Raw genomic sequence first — 17,538 nt, 5'->3', positions numbered from 1 at the left:
TCTTGAGGTATCCCATTGCATGCTTCCCTCCATGTAGATGTAGTTCCAGTGAGGACTACCCTCTGAGTGTAGTTGCTCAGCCAATTGAGAATCCATCTGGTGGTGGTACTGTCTATCTCTGTTCTATGCTTGCTGAAGTTCAAGTATACTATGTCCACATAATTTCACTGAAATTTGGTTACTTTATCAAAAAAGACTTGTCTGGCATGATCTGTTTTTAACTCACACTGGCTTCTAGTAATGCTGCTAATACTTAAAATTATAAGAGTAACATATGCCACTCTTGCTTTTGTCTTTCATTTCTTCCTCCCTGACAGTGTTGATGGAATGTTACATACTTATACAATTCTAATATTAATTAGGACTTGATCTGATTGTGGTTGTGGTTAAAATAAATCAGTGTTGTTTTCTCATGGATCTTCTAAAAAAATAGAAATCAATTTAAAAAATTGTAAAAGCACCAAATAATGACTGCATTCACCATCATTTACTGCATCATAGAGTTGCAGCAATCCTCTAAAACAGTTGCTTTAAAACATACAACACTGTATATAAAAGAACATTTTCAGAATCATTAAAGCAGCTGTATCTTTCTCCAGGGTTGCCTAGCTGCTTTGGAGACTTCTTTCAGCTGTGCATTCACTTTATTTTGTTTTTCCCCAACAGTGGCTGTGCATGCATTTGCCAAAAGCAGCTTCTGAAACATCCAAAAAAATTATTTAAAAAAAGGCTTTTGACATTTAGCATTTTGAAAAGATATATTCTAGGCAGACCTAGAGGTAGATTCAGAGATAGATTTGAGAATCCACAACAGGTCCAGAATGAACTCAGAATTGCTTTCTATAAAAAGTCAAATTTACCACACTATGTTAACTTAATCTAGAATTAAGAAGGACAGGATCAGAACTTTCCACCAATATAATACCAGCTTCAGGAACAGGTCTTTATCTACTCTTAAGATAATACAGTAGATAGCATTTTCTGTTCCTCATAGAAGAGTTTTTCTGTCTAGAAGGGGATTTCAATTTATAAGATGCCTTAGGTGGTATTAGTAGATGTTCCTCATTAGAATTTGCCTTACCTTCTTAATACTAGTTTTGTACAATGTAAATATAACTGAGGGAAAAAAAGCTTTATTTAAGAACTAGTGCGGAATTGTATAGGTTTTGTGCAGCGGGTGGTACTAGAAAACCTCCAGAGTCCTTTCCAACTCTTATTATTCTCTATTCTGGTTGAGAAAGGCTCTTGTCTTCCCTCTATTGGAGGGAAATGTCTTCACAGAAGCTGACAAATACTTCTTGCTTGTGCTATATCTCTTGGAGAGCTTTCTCATTTTTCTGCCTGCCATCTCCACCCTAATCAGATTAGATTGTGATACATATGTACTTGTCTTCAACTCCTATATGTGTTATAAGAGCATGGTCCCTTCCCACTTCGGCTCTTTATTCTTATGAATCTTCCCTTCTGAGACTGAATTTGTCCCTGCGCATGGAGTGTCATTGAATCATCTTGATATGTTCTGCTGTATGTAGTGCTCTGAATTAATATGCTTTTTGTAAATAATATTCTTTGTATTTTGTATTTAATAAATAATGCTCTTTTTAAATCACTTCAGTTGTACAATCTAAGTGAATACATTTTTCTTAATTGATAAATCCATAGAAATCTAAAAAAAAATACTGTTCAGTTATGATTACTATGAGGAAATTCTGGATACAATTATGTCATCTGCTACTAATATCAGGAGGGCAATTAGCCATGGTTTTTCTCTTTTAATGGTTTAGTTTATGGTATGTTGCATATTTTATGTCAATGTCCATAAATAAATGTGAATAAATGTGCTTTGATTTTGAAAAGAGATGGTTAATAGGTGTTCCCACAGTTCTGAAATACCATTTCAAAGGATTTGCACAGCCCACATGCAAAATACTATTTTCGTTTGTTGATATCTGTGTATTCATAATTAATGAAACATTATTAATTCAGAAACATTTTTGGTATTTATATAGCAACAAAACATTATTCTGAGATATAGTTAAGCTTCTTAATGTAATGACTGAAGCTGGAAATTATGTAAAACTCCACTATACAAATTTGTATACATTATATACATTTCAAAGTATGCTTTTACTCCTTTTGTTATTATTAAAGGATTTGAAGATGCAGATTTATTAGATGGTGACTTGCCACCTGAGAAACCACGATCAGGTATGTTTCAAATATTCACTATATTTAAAACAATATACTGTAAGTATAGTTTTATGTAAGCTTTTGGATTTGTTGTTTATATGTTAAATGGGAAAATATGAAAATATTGTAAAGTGTGTTCATAAAAATATGCTATCCAGGATTTCAAGTTTAACTTCAGATTTGATTGACATTGGTTCCATTCATTATATTAAGTTCATTATATTCATTATATTAAGTTTATTTGTTTTTTGGAACAAAACTAAAGTCTTTTGTGTATGTGTGTATATGTTCTAGTATGCAAATTTTAGTTTTGATTTCATCTTAGGTAAAATTATTTTTTTTATACTTTTCCAAAATCTAGGTGAGAGGTAAATAAATAAAATTAAAAAAACATTTCATCTTGGATTATATTTGCTAAGAAGGCTGAAAGTGTCCTTAAATGAGACTATATATCTTCATATTCATATTGTTCTGTTCTAAAGATATATTATTCTAAAGGCCATATTTTAGAAATAGGGTCAAATGCAGTCATTGCAGTGCAGTAATGTTTAAAAGTCCCATTGGGCTCCGTAAATTTTGTCCACAGATAAATTAATGCAAAAATGTAGGCTGACAGAACTGTTGTTGCAAAGAAGCATTCACAGCAATCCCTATACTAACATGCATGTGACATGTTGCTTGAGTCTGATGATATGCTGAATTAATTGCTATAATGTTTCTTTATAACTTTGATACTTCTCCCATTTTTAATAGCATGCTTTTTTCTTAAAACGTTGGGGTTGTTTTTCTAAAACATATTTAAGCAGAGCAGTGTTTTTACAAATCATCATTTAGCAACCATAATTGGGACCAGTAACTTGGTTGTTAAGTGAAGTGGTTCCTAAGTGAAACTGCCACTGTGCTTATACAGGTAGTCCTCGAGTTACGAATGTAATAGAGCCTGTCCATTCCCTTCGTAACACGAGGATTCGTGAGTGTGAATCTCGTACCTTGAACGGGACCACTCCCTCCTTTCGCCCACGCATTTACTAATCAAATGTAAGACTCGTTAAATGCACATGAGATATTTCAGGGTGGGAAAGGCCATGGGCCTAGTGATGGCAGGCCACCTGCCTAAGACCACCCAAGGCCTCCCAACTCACTGAAATACCTCATGCTTCCCCCCCACCCAACCTGCTGCGCCAGATCGCTTACCTTGTGAAAATCTAACAAGCAGTCTCCTCTACTGCCTCTTAACCACGTGCGCCCCTCTGTAGTTCCATTAGGGCCTCCGCAGGCCTCTCCCGGCAGATTGCTGGCTGAAATGGAGCTCCTGAGGGGCGAATCTGCCTCTCTGATGCTCCATTTGGGTCTTCCCCCTGTTGCAGGCCAAAATGGAGTTTCTGAGGGGTGGATCCAGCACTCGGAAACTCCATTTCAGCTGCAACAGGCCAGGAGAGGTGTGTAGGACGAATGTTGCACAGCCTCTGTGATTGTTTGTAAAGGCGAACAACTGCTGTGGTGCTGCAATATTCGTAGTTTCAGGACTTGTTTGCAAACACTAGGGGGCACTTATCGCGTAACTTTGAACGTTCTCTAAGGGAACGCTCATAACCTTGGTATTACCTGTATGCTTAGCTTAGCTATCCTTTGCTTTACAAACTTCAAATGCGAGGGCTGATCACAAAGTTATTCTGTTCTTATTGTTGTAATAGCAATAGCACATAGCCTTATATACCACTTCACAGGGCTTTACAGCACTCTCTAAGCAGTTTGCAGAGTCAGCATATTATTCCCAACAATCTGAGTCTTCATTTTACTGACCTCAGAAGGATGGAAGGCTGAGTCAACCTTGAGCCAGTGAGAATTGAACTCCTGGCAGTGAGCTGAATTAGCCTGCAATACTGCATTCTAACCACTGTGCCACCCCTGTCCTGGTAATACTATAAATAGCCTTGGTAGTACAGTGGTCTAAAGCACCGTGTTATTAACACCAGCTGCCTGCAATTACTGCAGGTTTGAATCTCACCAAGCTCAAGGTTGACTCAGCCTTCTATCCTTTCTAAGGTAGGTAAATTGAGGAGCCAGTTGTGGGGGCAATAAGCTGACTTTGTATAAATATACAAAAGTATGAAGGCTTTTGCTTAGTGCATTGTAAGCCGCCCTGAGTCTCCGGAGAAGGGCGGCATATAAATCAAATTAAAAAATAATAATAATAATAATAATAATAATATCTGTACAAGCAATATAGATAGACCATTAAACCAAGTCTACTTGTATTGCTACTCTGTACGACCAGCTCCTGGTTTCATGTGTAGGTTTGCATGTACAACTAATAGAAACTTATTATTTGATTCTCAGTTATCTCATAATAGCATAATTTGAGTGTTTCAAGCATAATGTGACTGTTGCTTCTCATACTATTATTATACACTTTTTTTTAAATCTAGACTATCCTTCGAACCCTTCCTCAGGTATGTAGGCTGTTACGAACATATGTTTCTTTTCTTGCACTAAACTCTTCTTCAAATTGGTGCATCAGATTCTTCTTACTGCATCAGTTTTCTTACTGTATTAATTTGTTTTTGAGGTGCACATGGATTAATGATTTAGTAAAATCTTCCTCCCAGGATTGTGAACTTTTTCATTTAAAATGAAAGTCAATTAAAAAAGCCATCATGTTTTTTAATAATGTAATGGCAGTCCTTAATATTTTATAGGCAGGTACAGAACAGGATTTTTTTAATTCATATAAGCTGTATCTTATTCATTTCATAACCTATTTAGTAATGTTTATTAAAACAAAAAGCATAATATACTGTATGTTTAACAGGACATTGGTTGTCAAGCAGCCACAGTAATCAGACACATAGACTTTATTTCATTGTTACTCGCAAACATGCTATATCAAGTATAAAAGGAAATTTGAAAAAAATAGAATTGACAGAGCCACAGCATAGAATGTATGGCATGTATGACTATTATGACTTATTAAATCAGCTTTGATTCTAACAACCCTGGCAAAATATTTTCATCATAAATAAAAGTTTTGTGCAAAAAATAGATGAAATAAGAATATAACTGAAAACTGAAACTAGACAGTGATATTGCTTCTTCCTATATAATTGAAACAATGGTCTGCCTTCTGAGCAAACATAATAGTTAATTTAGTGCCTTATTTTGCCATATTAATTTGAGGTGACTGTAATCCATCAGAGGTACTTCAGTTGAGAATTAAATATATTAGTTTAATTGCACAACTGAAAATATTATTTCTACTACATGCTTTATGTGTAAGTAGTATTTTTGCTATTTAGTGGCATGCCATTTGCCCTTACAACTCAAATTCAAGCTAAGTTATCAAACACATTTTATTCTAAATTCCTGCTGTTAGAAGGAGAGTTAAGTTCATTTCTACAATTTTGTGGTGGATAATTCATGTAAGAAATTTAAAAGTTTTAACTTTAAAAATAGCTTATAACCAAACATATTGGAACATCTCTGAGTAATTACAATAATGAGCAACACTTCAGCAAAAAATACTATACTCTGTACATGCAGTATACAGGAAGGCTTAAGGCTTGGTTTTAAGCATGGGACTTAGAACATACTGATTTAAACTGTTTCAAATATGAAACATCCCATTTGAACTGAAATGTTTGGAAGATCTCCTGATTTCAAACATACATCAAGGTTAGTTCATAAAAAAACCTGGTTTCTACTTTACTTTGTAACAAAAGTAGCCCATTTTCTGTCTTATACAGCATGACTTTATAATATGTAATAAACCTTCTTTAACCAACTATTCTTTGGTTAAAGGTGGGGATGATTCTGGAGCTAAAACAGGTAAGTATTTCTTTTAATCCCTTGTTCTAACTTTCCCCACATTTTGAATGTTCCTTGGCAGATAAAGTTAAATTTCTAATTGGGGGAAACTTTTTTAAGCTTGGTCCCTTATCTGAAAATTGGACTCCTCATCCGTATCATCGAGAAAACATTTTACCATCACGTGAAATCCATAGCTAACCATCTCGTCTCTACTTCAAGGACAAGAAGTTATAAGAAATTTTCCAGATAAATTAGATCTGAACTTAGACTACTGAAGCATGATCTTCCACCACATGCTTTATATGCCCATTTACACCAGAAAAAGTGTAGAGGAGGCTGGATTCTTTATAAAAGCTGAAGGATTTGATGGTATGTTCCCAGAAATACTAAAGAACAGTGGACCAGCAACTAAACGTAGGCTTGCTTCGTTTTTTAGTTCCATGCTATACTAAGGATGGCTTCCTCCTATATTCAAGAAGACCAAAATTATTGCAATTTTGAAACCAGGGAAGAATCCAACCTTCTCTAAAGTTACAGCCAATTACTCTTCTCTGTGTTACTGTTCTGACCCGTCTCCCAAACATGACAAACCCTCTGTAGTTAAATCAATGATTCCTTTATTAGGAGCCCCAGCAGCCCCAGCAAAAAGTCTCTCTCTCACACACACAGCAGGCTAACTAGTCTGTCTAGCAGGGAGGTGAATAGTTGTCTGCCACACCTATTTATCTCCGCCCCCTGCCCAGTCTTTGAATGTGGGGTGGTATGACAAGTTTATCCCCAGAGCTAGGGTGGGGCTTTGCTAGCATTGGTGGCTCCCAAGGATCGCCTCATAGATTTCCACTGCTCTCCTCTCCTCTGCCTTCTGCATATCTGTGCCAGTGGTGGGCTTCAAAATTTTTTATTACCGGTCCTGTGGGCGTGGCATTGCTTGGTGGGCGTGGCAGGGGAAGGATACTGTAAAATCTCCATTCCCACCCCACTCCAGGGGAAGGTTACTGCAAATTCCCCATTTATTTTATTTTTATTTTATTTTTATTTTATATTGGATTTCTATACCGCCCTTCTCCCTAAGGACTCAGGGCGGTGTACAGCCAGATTAAAAAAAACATGCAGAACAAATATTAAAAACAATTAAAAGATATATAAATTTGGCCCAATTAAAACTCATTTACCAATTAAAAACGTTTAAAACATTTAAAAACAGTTAAAAATTTCATCTTAAGCCAGCCCGGCTTGTTTAAATAAATGGGTTTTAAGGGCGCGACGGAAGGCACTGAGGTCTTGGATTCTCCTTATCTCTGGGGGGAGCTGATTCCAGAGGGTGGGTGCCCCCACAGAGAAGGCCCTCCCCCTGGGGGTCACCAGCCTGCATTGTTTGGCTGATGGCACCCCGAGGAGGCCCTCTCTGTGGGAGCGCACGGGTCGCTGGGAGGTCGTCGGTAGCAGCAGGCGGTCTCGCAGATAGCTAGGCCCTATGCCATGGAGCGCTTTAAAGGTGATAACCAACACCTTGAAGCGCACCCGGAAGACAACTGGGAGCCAGTGCAGCTCGCGCAGGAGCGGTGTTACATGGGAGCGCCATGCTGCTCCCGTCACTACCCGCGCTGCTGCGTTCTGGACCAGCTGGAGCCTCCGGGTGCTCCTCAAGGGGAGCCCCATGTAGAGAGCGTTGCAGTAGTCAAGGCGAGAGGTGACGAGGGCATGAGTGACTGTGCACAGGGAATCCCGATCAAGAAAGGGCCGCAACTGGCGAATCAGGCGAACCTGACAAAAGGTCCCCCTGGTTACAGCCGTCAGATGTTCCTCCAAGGACAGCTGCATATCCAGGAGGACTCCCAGATTGCGAGCCCTCTCTGTGGGGGCCAATGACTCGCCCCCAATAGTCAGTGATGGAGTCAACTGACTATATCGGGATGCCGGGAGCCACAGCCACTCAGTCTTGGAAGGGTTGAGCTTGAGCCTGTTCCTCCCCATCCAGACCCGTACAGCCTCCAGGCACTGGGACATCACTTCAAGGGCATCGTTGGGGTGGCCTGGGGTGGAGATGTACAGCTGGGTGTCATCAGCGTACTGGTGGTATCTCACCCCAAAGCCACGGATGATCTCACCCAGCGGCTTCACATAAATGTTGAACAGAAGGGGCGAGAGGACCGATCCCTGCGGCACTCCACAAATGAGAGGCCTCGAGGTCGACCTCTGCCCCCCTGCCAACACAAACTGCGACCGGTCGGAGAGAAAGGAGGAGAACCACCGCAACACGGTGCCTCCCACCCCCAACTCTTCCAGCCGGTGCAGCATGATACCATGGTCGATGGTATCAAAAGCCGCTGAGAGGTCTAACAGGACCAGAACAGAGGAACAACCCCTGTCCCGAGCCCTCCAGAGATCATCAACCAACGCGACCAATGCCGTTTCTGTGCTGTGCCCAGACCTGAAACCCGACTGGAACGGATCTAGATAAGATGTTTCCTCCAGGAATTGCGGAAACTGTCGTGCGACCACACTCTCAACAACCTTCGCCATAAAGCGAAGGTTGGAGACAGGACGATAGTTGGCCAATATTGCCGGATCCAGGGACGGCTTCTTGAGGAGAGGCCTCACCACCGCCTCTTTCAAGGCGGTGGGGAAGTAACCCTCACTCAACGAAGCGTTGATAACACCCTGGAGCCAGCCTCGTGTAACCTCCCGGGAAGCCAGTACCAACCAGGAGGGACACGGGTCCAGTAAACATGTGGCCGCACTAAGTCTCCCCAAAATCCTGTCCACATCATCAGGAGTCACAGCATCAAACTCCTCCCAGATAACATTCTCAAGACTATTCCTCGTCACCCTGCCCTGATCTACCCAGTCAGAGTCCAAATCCCCCCGGATCTGGGCGATTTTGTCATACAGGTATTGTCCGAAATCCTCCGCCCTGCCTTCTAAGGGATCCTCCCGCACTCCTGGATGGAGCAGGGCGCGGGTCACCCTAAACAGGGCAGCCGGACGATTCCCTGATGACGCAATAGAGGCGGAAAAGTAGTTAGACTTTGCCGTCTCTATCGCCACTAGGTAGGCCTTAATATGCGACCTTACCAGTGTTCGATCAGATTCAGCGAGACTGGCCCTCCAACCGCTCTCCAGGCGTCTTTTCCGGCGCTTCATTTCCCTCAGCTCCTCAGTAAACCAAGGAGCCGCACGGGATCGGCATCGGGTCAGAGGCCGCAAAGGCACAACTCGGTCCAAGGCCCCACCAGCCGCCCGATCCCAGGCGGCTACCAGGTCCTCGGCCGAGTCATGTGCTAGATCCTCAGGAAATGGCCCAAGCTCCGTCTGGAACCTATCAGGATCCATCAGGCGCCTGGGGCGGATCCATCTAATTGGTGGGACTCGGGCGGCAGAGAATAGATGGGGATGGGGCCAGTCAGCATTTTTATTACCGGTTCTCTGAATTACTCAAAATGTCTGCTACCTGAATTACTCAAAATGTCTTCTCCAGAACTGGTCAGAACCTGCTGAAACCCACCTCTGATTTGCGCGTCAGGCACTCAACCCAGCTGTTCCTCCTCTCCTCCTCCACCTCAAGACCTGGGGGCTGTTGACTCTCCATCTGAGGGCTGATGGACAGCCCAGGCTCTGCCTCTGTCTCTATCTCTGACAGCTCCATTTCCTCTTGCCCCTCAGAGCTCTCAGGTTGCCTTGATGCTGGCCCTGACTCCCATGCCGCCTCCTCATCTGATTCGGTAGCTGGAGGGGCCAGTGGCCAAAAGGCCACAACAGTTATCTACAAACTTTTAGAAAGACTTGTGTTAAACAGAATAGCCCTCGCAGTAGAATCTGTAATCCAAGTAGAATAAACTTGATTTCATCCCAAACGTGATCGTAGCAATCAAGTCATTGTATTAATTTCCTACCTGGAGAGTGGATTCCAAAAGAAAATGAAAAATGTCTCTGTTTTTCCTGATGTCTCAATGGCCTAGAATACTGTCTGGAGAGAAAGACTTCTCAAATTAATCAAGATTATACCTTGTTGTACCTTGATTGACAACATGTTGAATAACAGGTTCTTTTAAGTTTTTCACAGAATTAAAGAGACGCAGATATCATAAATTGAATAACAGACAACCACAAGGATCAGTGTTATCCCCTGCTCTTTTTAACTTGTACATCCATAACCTGCCTGAAACGTTTCTTGGAAATTTATTTATGCCGATGATATCAATCTCACAGTCCAAAGAACCAACTTCAGTGATAGAAAGGACATCCAGAAGCTAGATGACTACTTCAAAAAATGCTGTCTCCAATCAAGCCTAACAAAAACAAAAGTCGCCACATTCCACATCAGCAATAGATATGCAAATTACCAACCTTCAGTGAAATTCCAGAACTGTATTTTAAAATGTAATAATTATCTGAACTTCCTGGGTTAACACTGGAGAGATTACTAAGCTTCTGGCAACATCGAGAAAAAAACAGCCATGAAATTGAAAAGCTGCAACAATTTACTGAACAGACTGGCTGGAACATCCTGGGGTGCTGATGCTAACATCCTACAAACAACAGCCTCGGATTTGGTTTATTCCACAGCTGAATATTGTGCCAGCATGTGGCTTAATAGCTCCCACATCAAAATGGTCACTGTCCAACTCCACCAGACAATACATATCATCTCTGACACATTGCATCCTACTCCTGTGCACTTAGTACTTAGCAATATCATACCACTCCACATTAGAATACAATTCAGCTGTAGTCAAGGATGCTGAACAACAAGGCCCTCCTCATTTACCAGGATAATGCACAGCCCTTCACAAGATTGAAATCCTGATGTTAAGCTAATCACTCAACATCTACCCAGTTTAACCCTGAGAATGCCTTGGAGAGAGCATTCTTAGGTACTTTCTGACCATTAGTGATCCCTCTACCAAACTACCTGGTTTTGACCTGCCTTGCTTTATCTGATTGAAATTGAACGAAATTAAGTGTGATATTGGAAGAAGTGCTTCTGCCCAGGATCAGTGGGGATGGAAAGGTCCCCCTTGTTGTGGTGCTAATATGCAAACTATTAAACATATTGCGCAGGATTGCCCATAATGTGCATTCCCTGGTTCCCTAGAAAATCTGCATGAAGCAATGCCAGAGGCAATCGCTTGGGTAGCTGAATTAGACAGCCAATTATGAGAACACTGCCATACCCCCATAGAAATTTTACTTCTAATAACGTGGACTATGTATATATGTTTACTTCTGTTCTGTCATGTTCTCATCATTTGCTAAAAAATAATAATAATAATTTCTAATTGGGAAAATTCTTTTCACAGATTCTCCAGGCATGCTAGCTGGCATTATTAGTTCCGTTGTAGTAGCAATAGCTGGAGCGGTTTCAAGTTTTATAGCATACCAGAAGAAGAAGCTTTGCTTCAAACAAAGCGGTAAGTTACAGCCAACTTGACTTGAAACCCCAAAAAGTTGGGGTTGTAAAATCTCCTAAAATAATTGATTTAACTACATTGACATTGGATGGTTCCCAAAATAATGAAAAGCTCAATGGAAATTTGAAATAAACTGTGGATGTAGAATATTACTCTATTCAAGACTGAACTGAAGATACATGAACGTAAGGTATTTTAATTGAGCTTGTTTCTACAGATCAAGAAAACATTCCTGTGGAAAGCCAGCAGGGAGCACATGCAGCACCAGCTGGTAAGGTCATAATAAAGAGCTTTTAAAAATTACATATACACCTTTCTTCACCTGCAAAAATGGCTTATATTTGTGATTTTGTGCAGCTTCCCACCTAGGTAATTTTATCAAGCCACACCTACAGTGCCCCATTTAAGGGGGAAAAAAACATTTTCTTCAACATAGTGAATCATTTTCTTTTATTGCTAATTTTTGTATTGTAGATTAGATACAGTTAGCTCAGTTAAGAGAACTGACTGGACCAAGACCATTGAAATAGGCTCTTGGAAATTTGCATGGAGCTATTTAATCTCGTTTGAATTTGATAGTAAATATACTAAGCATTGCTCAGACTAGATTTAACCAGACATAATTACTACATGTAAAACAAAGCTCAGGCTATTATAATTAGGTTTCATTTTGCTCCTTCCACAGAAGATTGTAGGAATCTTTTCTTCATTTGTTTGTCACTTTGCAAAGTTTCAAACAATCTTCAAGTCATAGAGAATCCAGATTTATTTATATATTCATACTTGTCCTTTATCATTTTATCTTTACTTACAGCTTTTCTCTAGCATATTAAAAACTTTTCCTAATGTTGTTTTCAATGTTTAATCAGAATCCTGAAATCTAAGAATCCTGATATGTCAGAAATTAGGAAATATAAGTCTTTTTAGGATTTTTTTTAATGAAGAAAATGTCTAAAGTAAAAGGAATAATTGCCATAAAGAAATAATGGAACTGGGAATGATAATAAAGGCCAAGTGGTTACATTTAATCTAAAGAAAATAGAGGCAAAGCTGCCCTTTCTGTCTTGACTTTTTGTTTATTTTTAACTTTAAAATAAGGAAAGCACTAACCACAATCCTCTTCATTTACAATTATGCCTCAGACTCACAGTCTTTAAAGGAAAGTGAGTGACAGATTTTGGCAATATTTTACAACCCACCTAATTGAGGAAAAAAAGGAAGAGAGTAGACAACCTTGGACAAGCAGTTTGCTCTTTCTTTAAATACTTAAAGTATTAAATACTTTCTTAGGACAATCTGTTTAAGGACTAAATGCATTTAGTGATGCTTACTTCCGAGTGTGTTCAGGATTACAACATCAACTGGAAAAATTAATACTTGTAATTATACATACAATTATAAGTTGGCTATGGCTGAAATGAATCAGAAGCTTGACAGCAGTTTTCTTTTAGTGGGTCAAGAATAATGACTTTGCACCAGAGAATTTGCTATGTTAAAAGGCCAAATAATAGTGTGTCTTAAGCTCACCGATTTCAAAAGACAAATATGAAAATAAAAAAGAGCTGTACCTATATCTTTATGGTTTCCTTCCTTAAGTGGGATAAAATGTAACTGTTGAAATATTGTACTGGACTTCAAGTAGTGAAATATGATTTTGCCTTTCGTAATTCTTCATCTGTAATTTTTAAGCAGTTCAACCCCAATTAATAGCTTGTTTATTTGTTATTTAAGCTGATATTAATAGTTGGATGTTTGTTATTTAAGTGTTTTTATAAATAAAAAGGGGAGATCTCTATCTATAAGGATGGAAAAGATGTTAGCCTGCTTGGAGGTTTTTAAGTATTATACGTAGCATGAGCTATAACAACTTTCTGTTGTGGCCTATATGTTTTTCATCTTCTGTCTGTTCAGGTAGTACATAGTAGCAGAGAATATAACTTTTTTCATTATTTTCCCCTTTTAGTTCAACGTACACTTTTGCAGAAACAATAGCAGAATTTGATATGAAGAAAAGACCAGAAACTGGATTTGTAGCCTGCATAATCCCCTGAAGGAGCAACACCATGAAATTGCATAGTAGATCTTTAAAATAGGCCTGTTGAAAGATCTTTAGAAAGGAAGTGTGATGTTTCTAATCAATGAAAAATATTTTCATCCACCATTTATCCTTTGAAGTTCAATTGTATACAGGGTGATTATTGTTTTTCAAATGTATTTTTATGGCATTTGTTGATTGGATTAAAGTTTTTTTCTCTTTTTTTTTCTTTTCTTTTTTTGTAGCAAGAACCTTGAAAAGGGAGATGGGTATACTTGTAAAGTACTTTAAGGCAGGTTGTTCACTAATGAAAGCTATGTTGATTGTAGATATCTCCGAATTACAGTTTGACGACACCATATGGATAAGGCCCACTATTTAGATATTGGAGGTGAAGCACAAGTTTGCTCTTATCAGATGAGTGGCTCTTAATACAGTCTTATAAATATGTAAGAAGTGACTTAGGACTAAGTCCCATTGTCCCTGAATTTCCAGTTCATAAACATTAACATTTTTCTTTCTGCATGTTCTGCATGTTGGTCACATTTAGAACATTTGACATGGAGTAAATGCCTTATCTGATTAGCAAACCTTTTGAAATTTTATCATTGTATACAAGTACATAGGAATTGAAGGCATTAAAAATCTAAGTTGCCTTAAAGTTTTGACTCAGAAATAATCTTAAAATAATCCTTATCTTGAACATGTTTGCATCTGAAGGTTTATTACTTGTGTGTAGTGGGCTGTATTTCTGAGCTGCATAATGCTGAAAACAAATGTGATTTTAAAGAATATACACCATGCTCCTACAGGCTTTACAATACTTTCTTAAAAAGAAATCCAAAACACTTTATAGCCATAAGATTAATCTATCATCTTTACATCAAGTTTGCTTAGGGTTAGTGTGGGAAATGTTTGCAATGCCTCCTAGTTCCTACTGCCAACATCTGCCATTGGTAAGCCTTAATTAAATGTGGGAACATAGCCAAGGTATATAGTGGCTTAGGTTCTTAGGCCAGTTATGACCAAATATGATAGGGACATGGATCCTGGATTTCTATGACAGGTTACGTGCAACAATGATATTAGGATACAGTACCATCCCTTCTCTCACTGTCAGATCAACAAGGGAGCCTCTTTATATTAATGTTTTGGTATTGGGAGGTTAAGATTTTTGGAGTGGTGGTAGGAGGAGGAACTCTAGGTCTAAGCTTGCTTAGTCAAGCTTGCTTAGGGTTAGCATTCTGACTGGGAATTCGGGGAATTGCACATCTTACAGATGCCAAGCTTGAAAAACATTTGTCCAAATAAACCCTTCCAATTCTGTGATTTTTTAAAAGAGTGATAAAATTGCATTATAATAATTTAAAGCTACCACAAAATTTTGGTGATACTATTTTGAGGAAGTTACTTTGGGGAATCATCTGCAGCTGGATGCTACTCTCCCATTTTAAAGTAACTTGTCAGAGCTGTTTGTTACTACTTTCAGAGGGGGGAATAAAGTTGAGGTCTGGAGCAGGCACATTCCTTGCTAAACTATAAACTTAAATAAGCATGTGAATTAGTCCATAATTGGCTCTTGTTTTGCTCTTTATTCCATAATAAAGTAACTTCAGTAATGGAATTGCCGCTTAAAATTACTTAAAACTGCATGTGCCTCTGATTACAGAATTTACCTTACAGTTCATAAGTGCCCTTCTAGTTCTATGCTTTACATTTCATAAAGACTTATTTGTTTGTGCAATATTTTTCAAAAAATACATAATAAACTTCAATTGCAGATGCCTTATGTACAATACCTTGAAGTGCCAACATATGAATTGAGTAGAAATATGAGCTGAGCATTTTATATTGTATCATTAAAAGGAGATTTGGAAATGGTCACTGACTATGTAAATTGAGTTAAATATCCTACTATATTTAAATTTGTGATAAACTGAAAACAAAAAATGAAACTGTTAAGAAATGTGGGTGCCATATTAAGGGGAACTCATGCTTAAGCATCATGCCAAAGTAAATTAAGTAAATCTTTGCATAATGTGATATGTGTATACATAGCCTTCTAGACATGAATATTGGGCCAACTTCCAATTTAAATTAAATACAAGTTAGCTGTATAAGCAATGCATGGATTTTTAAGTTGCCCTTTGCATTTCAATAAACCAAATATCAATTTTGAGTCATGTGAATGTAGCATATGTTCAGCTCCAAATCTTAATAAATTCAGCAAGAACCTGCATTTTGAAGAAAAATGTGTGCATGATTGCATTTAGCTTTTGCTAAGTGGCAATATTTTGATATAATCCTTATTTCATGAACCAGGACTGATGCAAAAATGATTGCTATTGATAAAGATATTTCCATGTTATTAATGAATAGAAAGACTTTAGTTCAAACCATAAATACACCGAACTACTTGTGGCAAACTAAGCATGATTTATTGAATAAGATGCCTTCATCTATTTGTTTTTCCTCATCCACCAGCAGTCTAGCTAGGAGACAACTAATGGTTTGTTTTCAGTTTATCATTTGTTTCCCTTGTCCTTATCTGCAGCTAATGAGAGAGTATCCCCATGATTTATCATAAACAAAACCCTGGAGACAATTGTTTGGCTAGTTGGAATTGAAAGCTCGCTTCAGAGTTTAAATAATCAAATCCAGACACCTATCTACTACTGGGGAAGCTTAAAGAACCAGCAGATACAATTGCAATACATTAGCAAGGAGTTCTCATGTTATTCCAGTGTGTTCAGACTTCGCTATAAAAATAATGAGAACATGTTTGGAATATGCACTTAATAGTGTATCCTATACATTTTAAAAAATTGGAATAAAGTTTCACATAGTACTGTACAATATTCTATGTAAATGTGTGTAAGAATGTGCAGACCTGGCTACACTTCTGCATGTATTTGGATGTAAATACCATTCAACTAGATGGTATTGTTCTTTGGAAGGAATGCATATGATTAGGCCTTTCATCTCTAAAGCAAATCATTGCCATGGGTTGACAATATGATTCATGCGCGCTACATGAAAAATACCTATAGTTCAGTATGTTTAATTTTTAAATAGATTCATGGCTCTTTAGATTATGAGAATCTCTAAATATTTGGTAATTAAAACTTGTCATTTGTTTTTAATAAAGAAATCTAAAATTATTTGCCTGATTATTTTGAGAGAATGACCTTGCGGGATAGAATTTTCTATTTTTAGAAGAGGATTCAGGATCTAAATCAAGTAGAAGTGGTTTATGAAATATGAAATATTTATTTTTTGACCAGATAGGTACCTGGATCCATTTTGATAAAAAGCTCAATAGCACGTAACGGAATATCCAGCACAAACATATTCCAAGATAAACACAGACTAATTCAGATAGATTCAAGTCAAATATATTTGTATAAATTCAGCTACATTAACACAATATGTTCCTTTTAGGAATGCCACATTGAACAACTTTTGGTATTTTGTTTACCGTAGCGATTACATTGAGAAATTAGAAAATGGTGTTATTTCTCAGATGTATTCACACTTCGAGGATTGCGAAGGCTAAGCAATCCAAGACAAAGCAAGATAGTTGTTATTCATTCGATTATCAGTTCAATTATCAGTTCATCTTATGGAAGATAAATCAATGCCATTCAAGAAAGTAATTTTTGCAACAAAATATAATGATGTATGAAAAAAAGCTAATTGTATGATGATGCTTCAAATTTTGGGCTCCCAGAAAAGGAATACAAAAATATAGACAAACATTAGATAGATGCCAGCAAAGGGTTGGAACTTTCTATATCTCTGCTGCTATTTATTTGTCTTGAGTTTCTGCAATCCAAGTGCAGTAGCCCTACTAAATTCTGCAGTTTATAAATCATGGAAAGTTGGTTTGTGCTTGTGCTATAAATACAAGTAGTCCTTCACATATGGCTACAATTGAGCAGAGAATTTCTGTTGCTTAGCAAGATGGTTATTAAGTGAGCATTGCCCCATTTTATGACCTTGCCACAGTTCTTAAGTTCATGATGGTGAACCTATGGCACGCGTGCCAGAAGTGGCACACAGAGCCATCTCTTCAGGCACACGAGCAGTCGCCTG

General features: G+C 38.3%; 1 protein-coding gene across 1 annotated transcript in view; it reads left to right on the top strand.

Moving 5' to 3' along the window:
- The window catches only part of CD99 (CD99 molecule (Xg blood group)), a 57,335-nt gene extending 40,731 nt beyond the window's left edge, over positions 1-16,604 (top strand). Inside the window, exons 6-11 of the mRNA XM_034431433.3 lie at positions 2,152-2,208; positions 4,620-4,643; positions 5,989-6,015; positions 11,298-11,408; positions 11,626-11,679; positions 13,372-16,604. Coding sequence (XP_034287324.1) covers positions 2,152-2,208; positions 4,620-4,643; positions 5,989-6,015; positions 11,298-11,408; positions 11,626-11,679; positions 13,372-13,400 — 302 coding nt within the window. The 3' untranslated portion in view covers positions 13,401-16,604. The remainder of the gene's footprint in view (positions 1-2,151; positions 2,209-4,619; positions 4,644-5,988; positions 6,016-11,297; positions 11,409-11,625; positions 11,680-13,371) is intronic.
- Positions 16,605-17,538: the final 934 nt, after the last annotated feature.

The sequence above is a fragment of the Pantherophis guttatus genome, chromosome 5, assembly GCF_059756535.1.
Source record: "Pantherophis guttatus breed Tessera chromosome 5, ASM5975653v1, whole genome shotgun sequence".
Lineage (NCBI taxonomy): Eukaryota > Metazoa > Chordata > Lepidosauria > Squamata > Colubridae > Pantherophis > Pantherophis guttatus.
Note: the sequence above shows the minus strand (reverse complement) of the source record. Positions and strands in the feature narration are given on the sequence as shown.